The sequence below is a fragment of the Rhinolophus sinicus genome, linkage group LG13 (assembly GCF_036562045.2).
Source record: "Rhinolophus sinicus isolate RSC01 linkage group LG13, ASM3656204v1, whole genome shotgun sequence".
Taxonomy (NCBI): domain Eukaryota; kingdom Metazoa; phylum Chordata; class Mammalia; order Chiroptera; family Rhinolophidae; genus Rhinolophus; species Rhinolophus sinicus.
Genome location: NC_133762.1, coordinates 13,812,331 through 13,837,862, shown reverse-complemented (window position 1 = coordinate 13,837,862; position 25,532 = coordinate 13,812,331). Strand labels below are relative to the sequence as shown.

Sequence of the window (25,532 nt, the reverse complement as noted above, 5' to 3'; positions counted from 1 at the left end):
GTGGGATGTCGCCACTATTGAATTATTTTTAAAAAGCCTGTAAGATTTTAAAAATTTATTCAGTTGAATTTTGTTTTCTAACAGGACTAAGACATGGGCTATGACAAATGAGGCCAAAGGACCTGGACCAGCCTTCTACAGCGAGAAAAGGAGAAAAAGTGAACCTGTAGGACTGGTGAGGAAAAGGAAAGTCGTCACATCAAGTAAATGCATTTGCAGGTAATGTGAAGCATTACTAACAAACCATAGGAAGTCTAGGGACTTTGAAGCCCCAGTATTGGAGACACACACACACACACAGACACACACACACACACACACACACACACACACAAGTGAAGAAAGCAGATGCTGGGAGAAACTGGCTTCTCTAAAAGGGAGAGAAGGCAGGAAAGCCTAGGAGAGAGGACAGACAGAAAAAAGGAGCGCTGTCCTTGTGACAAGATGAAGGCCACAAAGTTACACTGAGGAGCTGTACCAGCTGACCTCTTAAAGGGGGCCTTCAGGATGATGAAAGAAGCAGTAGTCACTCATTGGGCAGATTCAGAAACATCTTGTCCAAAAGGTTGCCAGGATTGGAAAAAAGTGACTTGCCAGAGTAAGTCCGTTTCCCAAAACTACGGGCCTAGAAGACCCACGCATAAAGTCCATAACCGCTAATGGACTTCGGAGTCCTGTAGAATCCCTGCTGTACCATTTGGCAAATCCGGTGACTCCCGTTAAACCGCTTGCCCTGGGCGGGTCACACTTTATGGTCAAGGGCAGACTTGGGGCGAGAACCCTACAAGGTCGCTGACTCCAGAGAGGTGCCCTTCCAGCAACCCGATGGTCCCTGGGGCCTGCAGCGCCTCTGTGCCCCGCGCCTGGGCACCCCACAGAGGCATCCCACGGGGGAGCGGGCCGGGTGGGTAGAGTCTGCAGGAGGTGGGCGTGGGGCTGGGGGTCGTGGGTGGGAGCTCCCCGAAGTGGCAGGGCCGCGCGGGGAGGGGGCAGCCAGGTGGTGATTGGCTGGGCCACACGGGCAGCTCCGGGCCGAGAACAAAAGAGCGCGGCGGCGGGCGGCCCCCGGAGTAGGCGCTCCCGCCCGCCCGGCACGGGCTCGGTGCTGGGGGAGGACGTGCCCACCGCCCGCCGCGCAGCCGGCCGGCGCGCTCCGTTTCTGGGCGAAAGCCGGCCGTGCACCTAGGAATTAACCGGCCGGCGCGAGAGGGGAGGCGGCAGCGGGCGGGGGTGCTGAGCGCGCGAGAACAATAATAAGATCGCGGTTACGGTTGCTGCCCGAGGAGGAGATCGGAGGAGGCGCGAGGCCCGGTGCTCCGCCGCGCCCGAGAGCCGGGAGGGAGGCCGGCGGCAGCATGAGGCAGGCGGCGCGGCGCCTGTGAGCGCGCGGCGGGCCGAGCCGAGGCCGGGCGCCCCTCCCCGCGGCCGGGCCGTGATTTGCGGGCCTGCTGCGCCCCCCGCCCACCCCACGCTTCAGCTGCCGCCTCGCCGCTTCCCCTCGTCGGAGCGGCCGCCCGTCCGCCCGCCCGCCCGCCCGAGGCCGCGGGGAGTGCGGCGCAGTCCGTCGGCCCGCGGGGGGGGGCGGCCTCCTGGCGTCTTAGCGGCGACCAAGGACGATCGGGAAGGGGAGCGGCCGGGATGGCGCGTCCGCGGCCCCGCGAGTACAAGGCGGGCGACCTGGTGTTCGCCAAGATGAAGGGCTACCCGCACTGGCCGGCCCGGGTGAGTACGGCGGCCGCGCGCGGGCCCGCCCGCCCACCATTTTCCCTTCATGATGGCGCGCCCGCCCCTTCCCATCGCTACAGCCCGGCCGGCGCTGCGCGGGGACGACGGGCCCAGCCCGCACCCCGCACCCCGCGAGGACGGCCCCGGCCCCACAGGCCCGCCGCCGCCTTCCCGGGAGAGCTGGTGCTGACGGAGCCCGGGCCGCGGGAAGCGGCCTGGGGCGGAGGCGGCGGCCGGGGCAGGGTCGTGGGAGACACCGCGGGTCCCGGCGAACGTCGGGGCGCGCACTGCAAATGGCCGTCCGCGAGGCGGCGGGCGGCGGCGTAAATGCTGGTTAAGGCCCGTGTGGTGTCTCCGAGAGGCCAGCGGAAGCCTCGGGGCAGTCGTTCATCCATCTCTCCAAGCATCCTCCGCCATCCAGACTTGTTGAGTTTTCCCCGAGTGCGATTCCGGGGGCCCCGCCTGCCCATCATTGTCCTGGGGTACATGCCTCCCTGTGCCCATCGTTCCTTGAAACTGACGCCCATAGCAGCGGCTGGTGGGACCAGGAAGCCCCTCGTGCCTTTTCACCTCCATATTTGTTTTAGGTCGATCCCAGACCTTCTCCTTGGCCTCCCGCCACAGTCCACAATAGCTCTCTTCCTGTGTAGCAGGGTTGTCGCTGGGCTCTCTCTAGAAAGCATCCGCGGGTGATACATAACATTAATATTTTTTAGTAGGCCCTTTGAGCAAGAGGTACAACACTACCATGTGTGTGCTTTGTGTGTTAAACTAAATCCCTTTTAATTTTTTGATTGTTGGCACTTCATGGCTTGAAATAAGAAATACAGTAAAAGGAGGATCAAGGCATCTCGGAGACTATATTGATTGGTGTCCTTGAGGAATTGAACTAGACATGGGAAATACTGGCGTAAATATGAGTGTGAGCTCTAAAATGTTGTAGTCAAGTGACGATAGCAAAACCAAAGAGAAAAAAATACACCTATTCACAAAGGAAGTGACATCATGAGTGAGCAGCCTGCAATTTAGTGAAGTTGAAGTAAATGGATGGACATGATCATGTTTTTGTGTGTGTTTAGGTTGCCATGATTGTAAAATGGAAAGAACACTGGGCCAGGAATTGGGGGACTTGGTATCTGATGTGGGCTCATCATTTCAACTATCTGCATATCCATTTCTGCAAATATAAAATCATCATCTCTAGGGTTCCTTCCACCACTTAGACAACCTCAGATTTGAAATGGAGAAAACAGACTTATTCAGGTTCCATGAGACTGCAGAGAACTTTTCTCTACATCTGAACTGGAAGTTGTCCTTAAATAAGGCAAAATTGTCCTGGTAGAATAAGTGGTTATTTTTCATACTGCTGTGCCATACTGTTCAAAGAGGCAAGACTTGTGTCTTTAGGAGCCCTTCAGTGAATCCCTGAATATATTTGTCAAGTGAGAAACAGCTATAGGGCACATATGTTTATACATAGTCAAAAGTGAATTAAAGGTTAGCATTATCAGTTGGTCGTTTCCTTGTAATGCAGTGGCTTTCTTTAATCTTACCTTTGAAAACTATTCTCAGTCAAAAAGAAAACAGTCTTAAAATTTCCTTTACAGGTTGTTTGCATCACTTGGCCACCGGTAGTAATTTTGAAACAAAAAAGTGCTGCAGAAGTGGTCCTAGTTGTATATATAATTGTACACAAAATTCCTGTAAGTTATAATTCCAAAACAAGGCAAATTGGAAAATAAAATGAGAAAAATAAAACCAATTATTTTAGATAAAATACAATAAATACAGGAAAGAAAAATCTATGTTCACATTTAACATGAGCTCTTCAAGGAAAGGATCGTAATTTATTTATTTATTTATTTTTGGTGTATTTTATAGTGAGTGGCATGTTGTAATTTCCAAAGAAAAGTAAAGGTAGAAAAAATGAAAGCTATTTGAGTCCCTGCCCTTTGTTAGTTACAGTACTATGTGCTTCATATATGTTCTCAATTTAATCCCAATACTGAGAGACATTTCCCAATTTTACACCTGGCTATAGCTTTGTAGATGATGATATTACAAAATACTAACTGGAAAAAAAATCCTACTCAATTCAAGTTGCAAATACTATCACTTGTTATGAAGGCCAGTCGTGTGGGGAGTCTATATGGCCCCAAGAAATGAAACCTAGGAGGAAAAACATGGGGGAGACAGATTGCCCCTTTCTAACAGTCAGAAGTGACTTCCCTGCTATAGGGAAGACATCTGGTCCTGGGCAGCCCCTTGTGTGGAATGTAGGCCAAGGCGATTCAGACTTCTGGTAAACTTGGTCAGGTTGGATTTAGCCTTTAGCTGGGCTTCACACTCTGTGACCTCAGGCATGGTCTGTAATCTTTGTAAGTTTCAGTTCACTAGTCTAAAATAGGGATAATTCCCATCTCACAGATTTAGTTCATGTAAAAGCACCAAGCAGTGGTACGTGAATGTTCCTACCTTTTTTCCTTTTAAATTTCTAACTTTCCCCCTGTATCGCTACACTTTCACATTTTCAACTCGTGAGTAGATTTATTTTTTCCAACATTTTATCATGAAACATTTCAAACATACAGAAAAGTTAAAAGAGTTGTATAGTGAACACCTATATATCTCCCACCTGGACCCTGTAATTAACATTTTATTATACTTTATCACATTTTTGTTCATATATCCATCCCTCTATCCATACAACTGCCCATCTTATTTTAATGCATTTTAAAGTAAGTTGCAGACATCACTATAATTTACTCCTAGACACTTCATGCACATCATTAACTAGAGGTCAATATTTTTTATAGATCCTTTTTTTTTCCCTTTTGAGGTAAGATTTACATAGACTGAAATACCCTGTACCATTCAATGATCTTGACAAATGTATACACAGGTATAATAAGAAACCGTACCGAGGTATACAACAGTAGCAATACCATGAAAGTTTCCTCATGCCTCTTCCTGGTTCATTCCAGTGCTCCTCTCTGTTCAGATGTGTTATTTTAACATTGAATAGCTATTTCAAATGAGTATACTTTATTGTGTATGATTTAAAAAATCACAAGTTCATTTATGCCTAAGGATTAACTAACTTAGTACTGAAAAATGTGCTAAAACAAGAGTCTCTGAACGCTTTTGATTATGTACTTCTTGGTAAAATAATTTGAGAATGCATCCCAAATATGTGTAAATTTACTTTAAAATTATATGTACTTTGTACTATTATATACATTATAAAATAAATACAAAAAGAAACTAGAAGGGTTGACATGATATAAACAATATGTTATAAAATTCTTATTGGCAAAATATTAATATGATAGATTAAGTCCATATTTTTAAAAGTATTAATTTTGGGAATATTTTTTGCCTGCTTCTGACCTAGATGATCACAGATTTCATCTCCTAAAGAGAATTTCTATAACAGAACTGTCACCTCAGCCGTTTCCTTGTTTGCTTGTGCTTACATTATTAGTGATCTATTTGTAGGACTCCTTTTAGCCACTTGTTCATTTGGCAAGAGTTCAGTTAGAAGTAGATATTCCATAATTCTAAAATGGCAATAAATCACAGTATACCCAAAGCAAATGAATATAATCATCTGAATAAGGACACTGATGTCAATTTATGTATTAAATATTAGTAAAATTTACTTTTTAGGTAAAGGAGTAAGAAGCAAAAATAGAAGCTGTACTGTTTTCTTCTTACAACCCCCCAAACCATGTTGTTTATCTCCATAATAGAAGACTGATAGAAATATTTCTATTGATAGAAATAGAAAACAGCCCAGATGTCCATGGACAGGAGAATAGATACACAAATTTGTAGTATATCCATGCAATGGAGTGCTGCTTAGTAATAAAAAGTATCAAACTACTGATACCCACAAAAATATGGCTGAATCTCAAAACTACAAGGTTGAATGAAAAAAGTCAGACACAGACAGTATATTCTGTATGATTCCACGACATTCACAAACAGGCAAAACTGATTAAGGTGTGGTAGGCGGGGAGTGGGGGTGGTTACCGGCTAGGAGGAAGCACTGAAGATGTTTTGTATCTTGATCTGGGTGGTGGTTACATGGGTGTATACATACCTAAAAATTTATCAAGCTGCGCATTTAAGATTTGTGCACCATTGAGAAGTTTATGCCTTAATTTAAAAAACTCACTGTGTATGAGGTGGGGAAAGAAAAGAATCTGCTCCAAGCTTCTTCATGTGTTGAATTTCACCACTCTTAGCTTTCAGTGGGAAATTTTTGTTCTGTAAGACTTCAGGCCTACCAAGTTGCTGCTCGTCATAGTGCTGATCTAGCTTCAACCTCTCACTTGGTAAAGCAAGAATAAAGCATTCAACTTACCATTCTGTGACAGCTTGAAGAGCTGAACTCGTATTGAACTTTTACTGAGCACCTACTGTGTGTAAAGTAAGGCACTGTGCTAGATGCAATTTTTCATTTTCTGTCAACAGATTAAATTCTGCAATTTAAATAACATGATTATAAAAGTGTTTCCATTTCCTTTATTAATATAAATAAATACTGGTTGGGAATCCTCTATTTCTGATCCATAGCACTTTGAATTTGTTTGCTTAGATAATAAACTACTAGCCTATGAGACTTTATTTCTGGAAACAAGGCTACATGTTTTCAGGGAATCACTTGGGACTTAAATTCTTTTTAATCTTAAAGTAAGATGTTTATAATCTTCAGTACTTTGGCCTGAGTCCAAAGAAATCCATCATTGGTTCATTCCTCAAGTACAGTGACACAGGCTCACTCAGGCTTTTCCCCAGGGACAATATTCACATAGCCAAGGAACTGGCAGGTTGTCTCATTTTCTTCCGCTCTATCCTGGGAGCGTGTAGGCAACTTAAACACTCAGTACCAATAGGTCCATTTGCATTGCTCCCGTTTCAACCAAATGGTTGTCTATTTCAGGCACATCCCCTTTGGAATGCCCTAATGACTACTTTTAACCCATAATTTGGGTTTGATTCTTTTTCAAAAATGACTGATGGTTTAAAATTATATATGACCATGAAAATGTCTATTAGCACTAGAAAAACATTATAAACTAGTAAGTATAGTAAACATAATAGGGGAAGAATCCAAATATCACTATTTGATGGAGAAAATTGTCTTCTATTGTGAAAGAGTCTCCAGATGTTAGATCAGAATCTAGTCCAGCTGATATAGTTATTAATCCACTGCAAAAAAGGCTTCTAAATCATTTCAAGCAGTACCACGGAAAGCCTGGTCTGCGAACTGTTATCTGTCAGTGACAAGATAGGTAAAGAAATTGAGAGTAAAAGTTCCTACATTTTCTTTTTTTAGCAATTTCACAGAATAGCAATGTTTATGAATCTATGAATTTTAAAAAATGAAACTTGAGTTTTGTACGTCTTATTTTTCTAATAATTCATCTCTAATACTGTGTTTCCACAAAAATAAGACCTAGCTGGACAATCAGCTCTACTGTGTCTTTTGGAGCAAAAATTAATACAAGACCTGGTCTTATTTTACTATAATATAAGACCCGGTATTATATTATATATTATATCATATCATATTATATTATACCCAGTCTTATTTTATTATATAATGTAATAATAATTTAATACCAGGTCTTATATTAATTTTTGCTCCAAAAGACGCATTAGAGCTGATTGTCCGACTAGGTCTTATTTTGAGGCAAATATGGAATATTTTACTAAAATGTCAGTGTGAAACAAATTAGAAAATAACAAACTGGTCCTTTACCACAGATAGCATAGAAGTGCTGCTTCTATAGAAGTAGTGGGCTTTACACCTGACACAATTTGCTCATACTGTATACTACTTAAACTATCTTTAAAAAAGAGACTGAAATGACCATGTTGTAAACAGTAATTTCACCTGTGTGAAAAATGTTCTTAAATCAGTAGTAATGTTCACTGTAGAAAGCTCAGCATCCCTATACCTAGCTATAAGCATCATGAATATGTACCTATAAATATGTAGGTACGTAATTTTTGTAATATATACAGTTTTGCGTCCTCCCCCCCCCCCCCCCAGTTAAACACTATGTCTTAGATGGCTTTCAATGGCAATGATACATTCCTATCATATTATTTCCAACAACCATCTGATAGGTAATTTATGATATGGACCTATTTATCATAAAAACCACTTCCTGTTAAAGGACATTTGTTATTTCCAATTTTTTACTATAAAATAACAACTCTGAAAAACATTTCATTTAGCTAAATCACAGTTATTTCCTTAGGACAAGTGAAGAGTTGACTGTCGTACCTACTATCGGAATAAGAGAATATCTGTTTTCTCTCTGTCACTCTTTCCTTGAAGAAAAAAAATGAATATCTGTTTCCCACATATTCGTTAAAAGCAGAGGATTCAAATTTGTAAAAATCTTTGTAATTTTAATAAAAATATTTAATTGCATTAATTTCTTTGGTTACAAGCTAGGCTGAATATATATATGTGTATATATATATATATAATGTATATATACAAGTATATACATTATATATAATAAAATCATGTACAATATGTCTTGATTACAACTTAGGCTGAATATGTATATGTATATAGTAACAGTACTATGAGGTAGCTAGCCCCATAAAAGAACTAAGATTTGGCTAAAGAAATTCTAAGCTCACACTCTTAAATAGGGCCTTAATCTCAGACTGTTAAGAATGCCACAAGAACATAAATGTGATAGCAGATTAGGCGAAAGGTCGGAAGAAACAGTCTGTCTCCTTGAGTAGCCCGTTGACACAGCAGTATAAAAATAAGGAAGACATTAGTTATGCATGTAGAGAGAGCAGAGACCTGTTAAAATCCTTTCTGAACGAGTAGCATGGTGTTGACTTAGGTATGGGTTCCCAAACCTTTATGATGAGAGAACACATCCGCTTGGAACAGCAGGTAGGTAGATATGAGATTTACTGGTTCAGTAGAGCCTAGGGGCTAAATCCTAAGAACTACCACTAGCCTGTGTTGCTTTTCGCCAGTTTACTGCTTTCTCAGTTCCATTCATACTTATAATCTCCTTTCAGCTGATTAAAGTAGAAGTAGTAATTGAATTTTTCTCATATCTTATTCTTAACGGTAAGAATTTCCCGCTGTTGGTCAGGTAAATAACCCATCTATATGGTCACAGAGAGCCACATAAAGGTAAAAAGAATGAAGTAAGCTAGTGACTAGTGAGCTCAAGCCTTCGGAATGAGGTCCTCCAGACTTCCAAGCAAGATTTCTTGTAATGTAAGAAAAGACAGCAAGCAATCCAGTAGTTAAAAGACACGCAACTCCATCTCTGTCTTGCTTTGTTAGACTTGAGCATCTTTTTTCTTATAACCTCTTTGTTAAATAAAGAGGATGATAATTCCTTCCTTTTTTTCCCTAGATATCAAATGTTAAAATGTACATGAAAGAAGTGTTTGCTGATTAAGTACCTAATAATTACCTCCCAGGAACACCAGACTCCTTATTATAAAATGCTAGGAACCTAGTAAACTCTCAGTAAATGCATTTGTGGTTTGGCTGGTATGTCTTTCAGCAGCTTTAAATAGTGAGTTGGCTTTAGGCTCTGGGAGTTGTGGGGACTCCTCATTGTTACCCCTCCTTCAGATCTCCTGAGTTTGGTGGTTCATATCTAGAGGTTCCACTACACCGGGCTATGTTGCCGTACAAAAGGGTCTGTGGATAAACTACTCTCCCACTTGATCACGGAGACCAATCTCTGAGTGGATTGTCTAAGTCTGATTATAGAGACCCTTAAACTACCCCAAAGTGGAGATACCCAGTTTCCAAAGTGTAGGCGAGTCAGTGGAACAACAAGGTTTCCTCCATGGGGACTGGAAAATTCTTGATGACATAGTAGTAACTTCTCAGTTTCTATTGCAAAATATGTTTAAGATGAGAGTTGTTAACATGTGACAGGTTCAGTTAAGTTCAGTAATGGTTAGCAAATACAAATGAGTTTCACAGAAGACTCAAATATTTTTATGTAGGGAAAAATGTCAACTTGTGGCTTAAGATGTCTTTTCCTTTTTCTTTGTCACTGAAGTAGAGCTTTTGTAGTAATGGCATCTTTAATTTTGGAGGAAATGCTGTTGAGAGGAATAGTATTATAAATTCTCAGTTGATTTTTTTTTAGAGTTAGCATAAGTTGAATGGATTGAAAATTAATTCTCTCTAGACCTCTGACTTTCAAAATATGACCAGCTATTTTCAAACAAGGCACAACTGTTCTTATCTCCTTCGCTGGACTGCTCCACGAGAATTAAGTCAGTAATTTTGAAAAAGTATTTAGACCTTGGAAATGAGTTGTTGCTGATGGATTCTGATACAGTCTAGTGGCTTTCAGACGTTTTTGACTAACCCACGGTAAGAAATAAATATTAATGTCATATGCACACACTAGAAAAAATCTTTTCACCAAATCACGTATGATGCATTCTGATATATTATATTTTGTATAATCATGTTGCAACCCACTAAGTCAATTTCACTCCCTACCGTTGAAGAGCACGGGTCTGGTCTGTTAGGCCAAAGGGAAGTGAATCTGTATGAGTTGTATCTGTTTATATGGAAGAGTAGTGGGATTCGGGGGATGAGTTAACAGTCCTGAGCTTTTTAATCTGCTGTAGCCATGGTCTTACCTGCAGATGACGTGATCATAAAAAATGAAAGTTACATTATGTTTGGTCATTTAACCATCCAAGCCAGTATTTCACTTGATCTCAAAAGGCTAGGTGTACAGAGCTATATCTTTGTACTCTCCTCTTCCTTCTAATCTTTGAACTGCAAATGTGTCTACAACTTTCTTGAAGCTAACGGTAGTTTCATATATATGCCTTCGGGGTAATCAGCTCCATACATTTGCTAACTACTGCGCTATGAGACTACACAGTGTTCCCTGGCTGGTGATACTGGAGCTCTGCGGTTTTCTTGGGTTTGTCAGACTGGACTGTGGAGGTGTCAGGGTATGTAGGCTGACGATGGAGGACGAGGGGCTTTTAAGCCAGAAGACTTACAGGTAGGGCGGGTTTGTGGTCCCCTCTGAGGGTACAAGGATTCCGATTTTTCTGTATCTTTTTCAAGACTTACTGTTTTCTGTTTGTTTTTTAAATAATAACCATCCTCATGATTTTGATTTGCATTTCTCTAATGATTAGTGATGTTGAGCATCTTTCCATGTGCTTCTTGGCCATTCATATATCTTAGGAGAAATAGCTATTCAAATCCTTTGCCTGTTTTTTAATTGGGTTGTTTGGTTTTTTGTTACTGAGTTGTAAGAGTTTTTTAAATATATATTCTGGATATTAACTCATCAGGTACATGATTTGTTAATATTGTCTCCAATTGTGTGAGTTGCCTTTTCACTCAGTTGATTGTTGTGCTCATTGTAATTTATTTAAATAAGCAAAGAACAGGACTGACGCGAAATCCCCAGAACAGTCAGTGTGTATGGAAGTCCGTCCATATACTGCATATGTGGGGAAAGCAAGAGCCATGAAGTATGAGGCCCTGGGGTCATTGTGACGTTATCAAATACATGGAATAGAACAAGAGAGGACGTTACTGAAAGATGAAAAGGTAGGACTGTGGACAGTCCTCAGCCGAGTTTGCCCAGGTCTAATCTTACGTGAGGCAATTGGGTAGAACTGAGAGCAAGTAAAATTAGGGTGCTCAGTGAGTGATCATTAAGTACCTGAATGAGTTTTTGAACAGATAAGGTCTATGGTAGGATGGTTTGGCTAAGCTACCAGCTTTATTTGTCAAAAACAGGCATAGTTTAAGACTAAATATGGTTTAGGAGCATTGGAGATCATGCTTCCTGGCAATTGTCAGTTTTGGCTCAAACTCATAAAAATTTAAAAAAACTATGGTATAATTTGGTTTTCTGCCTAGGATTATTCACATTTTCACATGATGATTATCCTCTCTGAGACAAACTGAGGGACGCAATCTCAGAAAATTATCCAAAAATTATCTATTTTCTGCACGCTATGGTGCCAGGAACCAAGTCTTGTACTCTACTTGTGGAACTATTGCAACTAGTTCATTGTGTTATATTTTATTTTTTTAACAATTACTTTGAAACATTGAGAGTTAGCATTCGTTTCCTAATCAGAATAATCGCCATTGTCTGCTCTTTTAATGGTGGTACATATTGGTGTTTTCTTCCTATTATGGTGTCTACTTTCATTATTAAATATTTGTTTAGTCCGACAGGTATTCAACAAAGTTTTTTGGTTTTTTTTTTGTTCTGTTTTGTTTTTGGCATAAAGACAAAACTATCTTCACATCTTTATTGCTAAAAGAGGTAAAGTACAATAGGATGCATTTAGCAAATGGTTCTAAATCCTTAAGGAGTTATTAATGTGCTATAAGTTAAATGTTTGAGGCCTTTGATGGATTGTCACACTTATACTTTGAATCAGTGATTTTTGCCTTTTTTATTCAGGGTAATTGCTGCTGTTTTAAATATGAATGTATACAAAGAGTATTTCCTTCCTCCCACCTTTCTAGAAAGTCTTCTCCCACAGGCTAACCTAGGACTAGGGGAGAGGAGTAGGTGATAAGTTCAAGGAAATAGACAAAATTCATATCATATAGGATCCTACTTGTGTTTAGGGTCTGAAGAATTGCTGGAGGCAGAGGTGGGGGGCTGGGAGGTGGATGCAAAGGGCCCAGCTAGAAGACTTTTGTAGAAGTGGAGGCATTAGGTGATAGTGGAGTAGACCAGAGGGAACGCAGTGGATGTAGAAGGAAGTGGATAGTGTGGGGATATATATTTGGGGGGGTGCGGGGGGAATTGAAAGGACTTAATGATAGATGAGATATGTATGTATGGGAGGGAAATAAGGAAGAACTTCCAAGTTTCTAATAGAAGCACCTGGTTGGACAGTGAGGCATTTTGTTCACGCTGGGAATACTGAAAGATAAACAGGTTGCGCCATAAGACCAAGCGTTTGATTTTAGACCTCTTAAATTTGAAATGCCTATGAGACACCCAAGGATGTGAGGCTGAAGCTCAGAAGGGAGGTCTGGAGTTTGAGGGTAGAGATATGAGACACACAGAGCGCATTCAGAACTTCGGAACTAGATGGGATCACTAAGGAAGTAAGTAGATGGAGAAGAGACTGAGAAGTAGTGGATGGTGGAGGAGGAACAACAAGTGTCAGGAGAGCGTAGCATCCTGGAACTCAAGGAGAAAATGTTTCAATGGACATAATACATAAGAGAAATACATTTGCAATGGAAATTATAGATACCAGGTTAACATAGTACAATAAGTGAAAAGACAGACCCCTGTAGAGAAATGCAAAACTGATGTGATTAGGCAGTTCATTGAAGGACAAATCTAATAGCCAATAAACTTATGAACAGATGATTAATCTCACCGTTAATCAGGAAAATGCAAATCTAAAAGAGCAATAACACCTAATGTTGTCAAAGATTGGACGGGAGGTCATTTTCATAGCTTGGTGGAAATGTGAATTATTACAGCTTTTTTTGAAAGCAACCTAGTGATATCTATTAAAATGAAAAATACCTCGTGATCCAATAGTCTCACTCCTGGAAATACATCTCATGGAAATAGAAGCATCAGTACACAAAAGTCTAAGTATGTTTACTGTAGTCTTCTTTAAGGGCAAAAGCGCTAAACATAAGGTAAATACCCATCCCTCAGGGAAATGTTGAATAAATTATAGGTTATACAGTCGCTGAATTATTCTGCATCCATTAAAAATAAATGAGTTAGATCTATGCCAGTTGACTTGAAGGACTTTCATAATGCAGAGGATTTGATAAAGGATGATCCATTTTGCGTGTGTATGTGTATAAAACACGGTAGTCCCCCTCTCTCCAAAAACCTGCGTGTGTAGAAAACATTTGTATGTATATGATTGTGTATATGAACATGGAGAAGAGCGTACTTCGTTACCAATAATGATTACCTGGGGGAAAGTTAGTCCAAGGGAGGTTGTGGAGGGAAGCTTCCACCCACCTACTCACTCGATAAACACACACACACCTCTATTTAAAAGAAAAAGGATCTCCATGGTAAAACAGTGTCTGTGACGTATCCGATATATGTAAAACATATATGCATATATATATATATGTATAAGACATTACAATAGTCACCAAAATGATAACCCAAAAGTACAATTAGTTTTTTAAAATAAAATGCTAAATTGGGATTCACACGTTTGTTATCTCACAATTTCTGTGGGTGAGGAGCCCAGGCACAGTTTACTTAGACCCTCTGCCTCTGTGTCTCACAAAATCACTCTCACTTTAAAGCTTGACTAGGGGATGGATTTGCTTCCAAGTTCACTCCAGTAGTTGTTGGCAAGATTCGGGTTCTCAGTGGGTAACTGGCCTAAAGGCCTCGTTTGTTCATGAGCCACTGGCCAGAGCCCTTGCTGGGGTCCTTGCCACATGGGCTTCTCCATAAAGTAACTCATAATATGGGAGCTGGGCTTCCTTAGAGCAAGGAAGCAAAAGGGCAAGTCAGCAAGAAGGAAGTGACATCCTGTCACTTTTGTCATGTTCCAGTCATTAGAAGTAACTAGATCAAGCCCACACTCCGGAAGAGGGGTTACACAATGCCATGAATACCAGGCCATGAGGATTATCCTTGCCGTTTTAGAGGCAGCCCACCACCCAACCACCAGTATTCCTGGTGTTACCTCACTTTCACTTCTTTTGATACAGGCTAATGAATCTCTCTTCCAAATAGTCATTTAAAACCCCCTCTTCCCTGAACATCTCATGGTACATTTCCACCTTCTTTCTGCTGTGGTCCCCTCACCTGCCCCCTTGGACAGGTTTTTAAGAGAACCTTCACACTCTCTCTACCTAATGGTCTGTGGAAAACTTGCATCTTTACCACAAGAAACTCTGGGAGTACAAGCTGATCCCAGTGCAGTCACCACTCATTTCACTCTGCCATCAGAGCAACTAGCCAGAATCCCGTATTCTTTCTCAAGATTTCTCAGACTTGAGTCAGAATTCAGTCTTCTGTGACTCCCAAGCTCTAGAGGACTTATCTTAAGCTCTCCGGATGATCTTGGGGAAAGGGAGCGTTTTCCAAAAAGCCTCTCCTAATCTTCAACTCTTCTTTTGTCTTCTCCAGTCCTTTGTTGTTGTTCTTACGGTAGACCTGAAGTTTACAAGGGTTTTGGACCACATTCTTTGCAAGTCTGACATAGTGGTTACCTCATTCTGAATGTCCTACTTTTGTCTTGGATCTTCAGCTGAAACTGACACTCAAGTGGTTCCATGTTGATGTCCTGTTTCATCTGCTCTTTGCCTTCTCCCTACTCCTTTGAAAGCATCTGCTTTGGAGAGTTGCCTGGTACAGTCACTGTAACAAGAAAAACGATTACTAATTTATTAAACCAAACTGTAAAACATAAGAGAGAAAAGATGGGGAAAGATTAATAAAGAATGGGAAAGCAAAGAAGAGAGGGGAGAGTACTGAATACCTTTTGTTTCAGATCAGAATAAATATTCTTATATAAATACTGTTTTAATAGTGCTCTTGAAATATTTGAAGTACTTGTAGAATTAAAAATGAGGTATTTGAGTTATAATTCGTAGAATAAAGGTAAATATGAAGATTAAAAACAGGCATAATAAAACCAGACATGGTATTACAAGCATAAATGGTCTCCATTTGGATCAATAAATAAAATCCAACAATATAATGTTTATAAGAGACTTACCTAACACAAAATAGTTGATAGAAGGCAAAAATTACCCTCAAATTGGAAATATGTGTTTATCACACTTGAGTAAAACAGAGAAATGGCAGTAATTCATATCGGACAAAATAGAATTAAAGGGTGAAAAAGCAGACGTTGCGAATCATCTTACGTTGGCAGCATAAGACCCAGTGAAATTGACACCAAAAATAAGAGATGTACCCAAATTGGCACAAGTCTAGTGAATTGGTTTGACAAGTTTCTGAATTCAGTTTTACATGATTATCTTTCTTTAAATTTTTTTTTGGTGGGGAGCCAGGGTTTGGAAGGTCTGAATAAAGCAGTGAACTCTCTCCCCATTATAACGTACTACATAAAATTTTTCGTGTGATTAAGGAAATTTCGCTGAAGGAGGACCTGCTAGGAATCCTTACTAGGAAAATGAGAAAAGGAAGGCTAAAGTTCTGCAAATATCATTTCCTTAGGCATTCAAGCCAGAGTGAGAACTGGAGACTCATTCTAAACCCCTTTGTGGGGTAATCAGATAAGGTGCTCAGTGGTTAGGCCTTACAGGGGCTGACTGTGAGAAGGAAAAGCCACCCTTAGCAGAGGCAGACAACCAGGTCTGCTCAGTTTAATTAGTTGTCCACTTGTTCATACTTAATAAAATTCCATTCTGGAGTCACTGTTTTGAACCTGACTTTTTCTGGGCAAGCCCTAACATCTGCATTTTCATTGGTTTACTTTTAATATAATTAATGTTATTGTTTTTCATTTCAGAACAAATATAGGTTTGTAACAATACCATTCCTACTCCATTGAGCTAACTAGCATTGATCGTGTGGCATGTACCCTCCGAGTGTTTTCCTATAAGCACTCACATGCACACACGGTTTTATGGAATTACAGTTTTTTATTCTGCAGCTTGCTCTTTTCACTTGTGCTTGCTATATTGCCGGCTTTCCAAGTCAATACATATAGATCTTGGCTATGGATATGCCAAGCTGCACCATAATGTCGTTAACCATTCCTACGCCAATGGCCTGTTAGTCGTTTCTTCTTTTGGCAGGAGAGCTTCGGTGAACATCTTGATATGTTTATCTTTATATACTTGTGCTCTGATTTCTGTAGGATAGCTTGATTGCTAGAACTGGAATTGTTAAGCTATGTGCCATGTATGTTTTTAATTTTATAATATGTATAGTCATATCAAGTTCTTAAATGTTTAGGGGGCCGGCCTGGTGGCTCAGGTGGTTGGAGCGCCGTGCTCCTAACGCTGAGGTTGCTGGTTTGATTCCCACATGGGCCAGGGAGCTGTGTCCTATACAACTAGACCGAGAAACAACAGCTTGACCTGGGGGGAGAGAGTCTGAAGAAAGGGGGAAAAAACAAACAAACAAGAACTTCTTAAATGTTTGTAGCCATTTAAATTCCTAGTAATAATCCTTTATGTGGGTGTTCATTTCCCCACACTCACTATTAGGCACATTTCTAGCTTAAGAAAATAACTCATTAAAACTACAAAAATAATACAAAGGAAAATAAGGAGGATTTTTGGGGTAATCTTGGAATGGAAAGGCCTCTTAAGCAAGAAACAGATGCATAAGTCAGAAAGCAAAAGATTAATAGCTTTTACTGTGCAAAAATTAAGAATTTCTGCTGGCAAAAATGTTTCAGATGAAATCAAGACAAAGATAAATGGGTAAAAAACATTTATTTGTAACATTTGATAGAAAAAGGGCTGCAATATACTCATGTATAAACAAGATGAGGTTTTGCAGATCAATAACAAAAGACTAAAAAAATTGACATTGGATGTGAAAAAGCTTTTACAGAAAACGTTAATACAAGTAACTTTTAACAGGAAAAGATGTTCAACATCATGTATAATTAAGAAAGTGATAATTAAAACAAAACATCATTTTTTGCATAGCAAATTTAAGTAAGATATCGATAACACCCATTATTAGTGAAGATATAGGGACATAGGGACTCAGTCATTATTGGTGAAAGTATAACTGGTGCAATCTCAGTTATTGGCAATTTGGCAGTTTTCAACAATTCTTTTGTAATTGTTTTTAGCTAAATATTGTATGTACATAGTTTTAAAACTCAACCTTGGCTTATAACGAAACACAGCTGTCTCTTGTCTCATCTTGATTTATTGACTAAACAATATCCATTAACTTTCCATCTTAACAAACAAGGATGTAGATATAATCAATTTGCTATACCACCTTCATCCTCTCTCCCCCTCCTCTTGCCTATTTTTACCAAAATGTTATTATGAAAATTTTGAAACATATAGAAAAGTTGAAATATAAAGTGAACACCATGCACTCACCAACTAGATTCTACAGTTAACGTTTTGTTCGGTTTGTTTTGTCACATTTCTCTCCATCTGACAATCTCTATCCATCCATCAATCCATCTTATTTTTTATGTGTTTTAAAGTACTTTGCATACATTATTATATTTTATTCCTAAATACTATAGTATGCGTACAATTAACTAGAATTTAACATGTATTTTCATTTTGAGGTAAAAGTTGCATCCAGTGAATACATAAATCTTAGGTGTTCCATTGAATGGCTGCAGTGGGATACTACTTGGCAACATAAAAGAATGAACTACTAATATATAATATGTATTTATCTCAAAAACACACTGAGCAAAAGAAGCCAATGACCAAAGATTTCTGACTTTTTTTTTTTTTAAGTTCAAGAACAGGCGAAACTGATGAGTGGTGATGGAAATCAGGAAAGTGACCTGTGGTGGGTGGGAAATAGCTGGTGGGAAACATGAGGAAATTTTCTGAGATGGATTAAATATCCTTTACTTGATTAGGTATTGGTTATATGGGTATACGCATTTATCAAATTCTCATTAAATATGCATTTAAGATCTGTATTGTATATATTGTATATACTATATATAAATTTTATCTTAAAATTTATACTGTGTATAAATTGTACCTCAATAAAAGTGAAAATGAACCCGAAAAACAAGTATATTTTATACTTGTTCAAAATTGAACCTGTGTGGACAGTTGCTTAGAAGATGAGCAGGAGTTGGGGGAATATACCAAATTTTTAGACATTTCAGTTTAAAATATGACTTCTAAAATTTAAAAGTAGGGGACCCGGAGGCTTACATAAAGATTTATATGAAGACCGTAGACCAAATTCCTCACTTTTTACTGGTCAAGTTGGGCTTTTTCAGCTGTCAGAGCCTGGCTGTCCTGACACGAGGTGCCACGAGGATGGCCAACGCTTCACATGAGCTGCTCCTCCAGATTCAACCCTGTGGGATACAAATGAGGAACCTCAGGAAGGCTCGGCCTGTCCCTATACATGGCCAACAGGAAGTTCAAAGCACTGTGTTCTAAGTATATCATGACCTCTCAGAATTATTCTAGTGAGATGTGACATCTCTGCTATCTGCACAGATTATGCAGAGGGCAGAGAATAATGACCTTTTATCACATCTTGTTTGGAACAGATAGAGTAGCTCCAAGACCAATTTGTTGTTTTCACAGAAAACCAAATTCTGGCTTTTGTATTAATAAATATTTGACAGTAGATTTTTCAAGCTTTCCCTTTTTAATCTTACGAATAAGTCCATCAAAACTGAGCCAGCTTTGGCAAACTTTTAATATTTCATTGTATATTTTTAGACTATTATTTGCAGTTATCGTCCAAGGCAAATCAATTTCCCTTTTCCTAAACCTTCTACAGCTTTCAGTGTACATCCAGGTTTTGTCCTTCGTTATCCTCTCACATTTTGGAGCATCCTAACAAAGCTAATCTTTTCCCATTAGTGCAATAAAAAGTGCATACTATTACCTTGCATACACAGTTGTATTTCTATGCCACTGTTGTTCTTAGTATAGTCTCAGTCTCCATGGCAATTACAACTTAACCAAAGTAACTGACTTCTGTTCACACAGGGTTAGATCATTGAGAAATTTTTGTCATATACAGTATTTTAGCAAACCAGCAAAGTTCATGGGTACACAATCCTCATAGCTTTTCTGTAACTTCCTTAAGTGGCAAAAATAGCCACTACATAACATATAAAAATTAAAATCATATATATCTGAAAACTATACTTGATGAACAATGTTTCAATAGTCTATCTTACTTAGAAATTATTCAAGTATGCAAAGATTATTAATGAATTTAATATTAAGCCAAGGTTCTAAAGTTATTGGAAATTATATTTAATCTAACATACCCACAGCACATAAGTACTGTTGATACAGAAAAGTTTGTCAGAATTATAATTCAAGTTTACATTTCCCTTAATCGTAAGCATTAACATGGAAGTAAGAGTTTGCTAGATCCATTTAAGCAGTTCAGATGTAATTAGTGCCTTCATGAGAAACCAAACCCAAATTTTATTTAAAAAGTAATAAAACATTTGTTTATCTTACTCTCTAAAATGATTAAATCTAGACAAGGCAAATATCTGTTTTTAAACCCAAAGTATCAACCAGTCTGATTTGTTCAAGGATTCTCTTTGATTACTTAAATATGGATTCATATATAAAAATGTTTCTGAGCTAGGTGTCTATGAGAAGAGTTTTTCTTTAAAGGCCACTACATTTAATATAGTGTAGAACTCCTTTAGTAAAAATAGCAATTTTGATATTTTTTAAAGTATTAAGAAAACAAACGAGCACTAATGCATTTTTGTAATCTCAGTGTAAAAATTTTGCAGATTTAGAGATTAGTATTAATCAGAAGAAACAAAGGCTTTGCTTGGGATGAATATTCATATATACTTTCTGCCTTAGAGGCATCCTCAGGAACCACACCCAGAAGATGGAATGCCTTAAAATGTATCTCAAAATCATCTGGAGGCCTCTAAAACAGATTCTTGGGCCTGATTCCCAGTGGGTCAGGTCAGTAGGTCTGGGTTTGGACCTGAGAACTAGCATTTCTAATGAGTCCCCAGGTGACACTGGTGGTGAATGTCCAGGGATGAAATTCTGAGGACAAGTTTTCTAGGAAACATGAGGCTGCCTCACTCCAGGCCCAAGTCCATGGGCTGTGGGGTTGGAGACTGCATGGGACAGAGACTTCCCCTGAATGTTTCTGCCCTGAGCAGGCAGAGCAGTAATAAAAAGGTCTCTATATATATTTAAAGTAATCGGTATTCACTTGCTTATTGCCTAAGGATTCTTATGTTCCTTTATATTAGGTTTTTGTAAGTCTTATTAGTATCTGCAAACCAATAAAAACAACTCTTATTTTAAGAAGCTTGCATCTAAGTTGTTAATACCCTTTCCAGAAGCAGAATGTTTAAACTCACAAGGGAGATAAGGGGTAAGGTAAATGCTCTCAAGTATAGACACACAGGGCTTACAGCCTCAGGTCTGCAACTTCAGCTACAGGTCAGAGGAATCACCAATGCCCTCACTGATCTGGATCTCAAAGGCCTTTTCTTTTCAGTAGAAGCAAGACATACACTTTTACAAACCAAAAGACTAATAGTGTTCCAGATTCATTAGCCATGTCACACCCAAAAGACAATAGGTCCCCATCATCCTGTTATGAGTAACACATTGGCGGTATGCAAACCAGAGTCAGAACCAAATATAGCCAAGAACCAGAAATAAAAGTACAAACACAAAGTCAGGAAAACAGGAACAGTAGAGAGAGAAACAGAAACTCTGAAGATAAAGTTCTGTTGCCACTTGGTATTCACTCTGAGTCAAAAAAAACAGTGCCTGGGAGGTGCACGCTTTAATTGGTTCAGAAAGGCTTACCCACTTAATAGCTTGGTATTATTCCAAAATTGTCAAAGTATGATTTTCAAAAAAGTTAAAAACAAGACTCTCAATAAAATACTGTGAGACCATGTCAACACATTAACACTTTTGTGAAGAAGCCAGCGTGGTGATAAGGCCAGTGTCTGTTTTTGGCAATATTTCTTGCAGGGAACAGGAACTCCAATACCTAAAGAGGCCAGGCCAGCCACGTAAATAAGCAGGCATCTACTACACCTAGAGAGTGGTGGGGTGTGTGACAAACTGGAGAGCACATACCTGTGTCAAGCTGGCAACCTTGGATCTTCTTCAGCTAATTGTCACCTTGTGGGAATGCAAGCTTAGTGTTGCTTATTCCCATGTTCCATATGTTTTTCACAAAAGCTATTAAACTGGATTTTACTGTGAATTTTCCTGTTTTAAAGTGTTATCCATTAATCCGGTTTTTAAAAAGCACTGTATGAGCCTGCAAGCAGCACATCGTTAGGCGAGAAATGGCCCCAGGGCTATCAGCTTCCAACCTCTGCAGTAGATATTAGTTGTATAACATAGCAAAGGAAGAGTTAAACCAAAAATTGTGTTTTTGTTTGAAAGAAAAGTTTTTAGAGATTTTTTAAAAGCCGTTCACTTTCAGTTTTCTCATAAAAATGGTTAAAAAAAGACATCATGTGATACTGCTTTGTCAGCTAGTAATTCAGTGCCTACCACATAATATGCGTTTCCGTTTTAATGTCTATTTTTTGTCTATTTAAGATATAATCATTTTCTGGAGATCTGTTTTACAACAATGAATATTCTTAATTACTGATAAAAATGGTTACTGTAGAAAATTTTATGTCGTGTTTTTCTCACAATTTTATATATATATATATATATATATATATATTGAATTTATTCAAAATGAAGTTATTGATGTTAAATGGTCTTTGTGTAGTACTGAATGTAACACATACCAGAAGTTATGGTAGGTAACAGGAAATACTGGAAACAAGGTGTTTTGAAAGGCTGCTATAACGGCCTCGTAAAAAGATCATGAGAACTTGATTTAGGGAACTAAATTTTTCCGATGGGAATGGTGATCAATTTGAGAGGTGTTTCAGGAGCTGAATTGGCAGAATTTGGTGCAAAGCTGAATATAAGGCTGGAAAAAAATAATAAAAAGATTAAGGCTTTCTTCTTGGTAACAGAATGTTCCAATAATTAAGATAGGAAACAAAAACAGATTCAAAGGAAATCAGCTCAGTTTTTTAGGCAAGCCATGGCATTTCAGAACTTGAAGGGAACCTGGAGGTTAGCTATGCAGCCACCTCGCGTTACAGATGGGAAATTCACGGCCCCAGGACAGTGATACCTTCGATGGCAATTTAAATCAGAAGCAGGACTTCAGTTTTCTCGGTACAGCAGAGCATCTGCTGTGTGACACACGGTTCATTTGTTCAGAGATGCACTTAATGATGACGGTGCTGTAATCCCCGGCTATTGCCGTGTGTTAGTTAACAAGGCAGGTTTCTTCAGGAGGCTGGGTACCAGAGCCTTTTTCTTGCTCTCCAACCTACAAGTGTGCCTCCTCTCCTCCTGTTTGTAGCCTTTTCTTCAGTTTAAGCTGCTTGTAGGACATGGAAATGGAGATGGTTTGTAGATGTTTGTAATTTCCTGCCTGAAGACCAAAGGGAATGTTGGGGCTACAGATGGAGATTCGGGAGTCAAAGACCATCGCTTCAAACATTCTAAGGAATAATGCGTATATAACTATATAACATTCTAAGGAATTTGGACTTTGCCCTATCTCAACCTCAACCGTACAAGAATTGCTGGGTCTGGGGAAAGGCTGAAGTATTTTCATTTTTTTCAAAGCTCCACAAGTTTCAGATGCACAACCGAGAATGCTATAAAGCAATGAGAAGCTATAGAAGGATTTGAAGCAAGGAAGTGGCATAATCAAATGGGCGTTTTAAAACGCAGTTCTAGCTTCCGTGGGTGGGAGAGGAACTGGCAAGTAGTCCAGGCAAGAGATGACATCTTTTAATGCCTGCATAAGATTTCTTCAAGTTACTTCTTCATAATTCTCCTATCTTGCAACACTTACGTTTCTGTGTGTGTGTGTGTGTGTGTGTGTGTGTGTGTGTAAAAATTCACTATTACCCCCAAAAAGTGCATCTTTTGGGGTTTTTTTTAATTGTTACTCTTTTGGATAGATTCCCAGGAGCAATTCTATTGAGGGGAAGGAAATGAGTAGTTTAGTCTCCTGATTATGCAGTACCATGAGGGTCATAATCAATTTACAGTGTTACTGTCCATGTGGTGGGCCAAATATGACCTTTAGAATCATTTTTAAGGTTCAACAAAAGAGAAACTACTGGGATTTTTATTAGAGTAATTTTATTTTGAAACTAGCAGTACATTATCAGAACAATGTTTATATCATACTTACGCTATTTTATGTGATTTAACTGCATATTTAATAACTTAAATTTATCTTTAATAGATTGATGAACTCCCAGAAGGAGCGGTAAAGCCTCCAGCAAACAAGTATCCTATCTTCTTTTTTGGTACCCATGAAACGTAAGTGAGCAAAGCAAAGTTTCCACAGCTCTAATTTGACTCTGTTAGACTACATTGTTTATAGATGATCTATATAACATTTTATATATTGTTGAAATCATTATGATTAATTATATAAAATTAGCAACCTTAATAATGTGTTTTTCTTAAGGTAAATTATTTTGCTTTTGAATGTCATTTTTGTTTCTGCTTAAATGTTGAGCATCACCCAGAAGCTTGCTTTAGGATATTTTTAAGTCTTACGGTGGTCCCCTTACTACTCCTGGTAATTTCTTTTGTCACTCTTATATATTTCCCTTCTAGAGAAATTTTTCCCATTCATATTTCACTGAACAATATTATGTCCTCTTAGGCTCTCTCAATTTGTTGGACCCTGAAACAAACATACCAGCTTTTGAGGGTTTTCTAACTGTATTGGTTAGCATACAGGCTGAATTGTTGAATAAAGGAACCTGAAAAGACAAATATTTCAAATAATACAGAGGTTTAATTCTTTCTTTTGAAACAATCCAGAGATAGGCAAATAGAATAAGGTGGGTGGAATGCTGCGCTCTAGAGACCAAGGTTCCTGTGTCATGTTGGCATGCCAATCCCTGGTGTGTTTTCTTTGTCTGCTTATTTCTAAAGAAAAAAAGTTTTAATTAAAAAACAAACAAAACTGGCTAAGCAGCACCTGTGCATCTTCCAGGTAGAGGGAAAGGGGAAAGAGAAGATGTAAAGAACACGTAATTTCTTGTAAGGAAATGACAAGGAAGTTGCATATATCACTTACACTTGCTTTCATTTCCTGTGAAGGGAAACTGGGAAATACAGTCTGTTGTGGGGGGTGGGGAATTGGGAGGAGTGATCCATTAATAAAAGAAAGAAGATAATGGATACTGTGGGACAATTGGCAATCTTGACACATTAAGAATGCATGTAATTACAACAATCACACAAATGGAATAAGGATTGCAGATGTGGGGAAAAGCTAGAAACTATCACGAAATCTTACACGTCTTCAAATTCAAGGTCCTCCCCTAGTTCACTTGAGTGTTATTAGAGCTAGGTATGCGCCTGTGCGCCTTGTCTTAGCTTGATCTCTCTGCCAGTCGGGCACCTTCCTCATTCTCGTCGGGAAGAAGAGCTCTCCCAGAGAAGGCCCTGACGACATAAGTCTTTCTTATCTTCACATGAGAAATAGTTATATATCTTTCAGGAAGTTAGTTTTATTTTATTTTGTTTTCGTCTAACAGACACTGTGACTATACAACTTACTATGTTTTCTTCAGTAGAGAGGTTGCTAGAAAGTAGCACAATCCAGGGTTGCTGGCTTGTCTAGCCAGCTATCCATTTTTTCTGCCTTGAAGCATATGTGTAAAACATCTTGAAATATGTACCTAACTCAGACGATTTATATATACTTTTAATTTGTTTATTAAAATATGCTCTGACACCATATTTGATTTTAATACTAAAAACGTCTTACAATTGAAGGTCAGAGTATCAATTTTATTTCCAATGTATCTCTGCAGTGCATTTCTAGGTCCCAAAGACCTTTTTCCATATAAGGAATACAAAGACAAGTTTGGAAAGTCAAACAAACGGAAAGGATTTAATGAAGGATTGTGGGAAATAGAAAATAACCCAGGAGTAAAGTTCACTGGATACCAGGTAATGATTTACTTCATTGTCACTTGCTATAACTCATTTCTTTGATTTTAATTCCTTTTTGGATGTTTCTTATATGTACTTTATA

General features: G+C 39.0%; 1 protein-coding gene across 1 annotated transcript in view; it reads left to right on the top strand.

Moving 5' to 3' along the window:
* Window positions 1-1,039: 1,039 nt before the first annotated feature.
* Window positions 1,040-25,532, top strand: part of HDGFL3 (HDGF like 3) — a 36,978-nt gene continuing 12,485 nt past the window's right edge. The window contains exons 1-3 of the mRNA XM_019743446.2: window positions 1,040-1,722; window positions 23,718-23,794; window positions 25,309-25,447. Of these exons, the coding sequence (XP_019599005.1) occupies window positions 1,639-1,722; window positions 23,718-23,794; window positions 25,309-25,447 (300 nt within the window). The 5' untranslated portion in view covers window positions 1,040-1,638. The remainder of the gene's footprint in view (window positions 1,723-23,717; window positions 23,795-25,308; window positions 25,448-25,532) is intronic.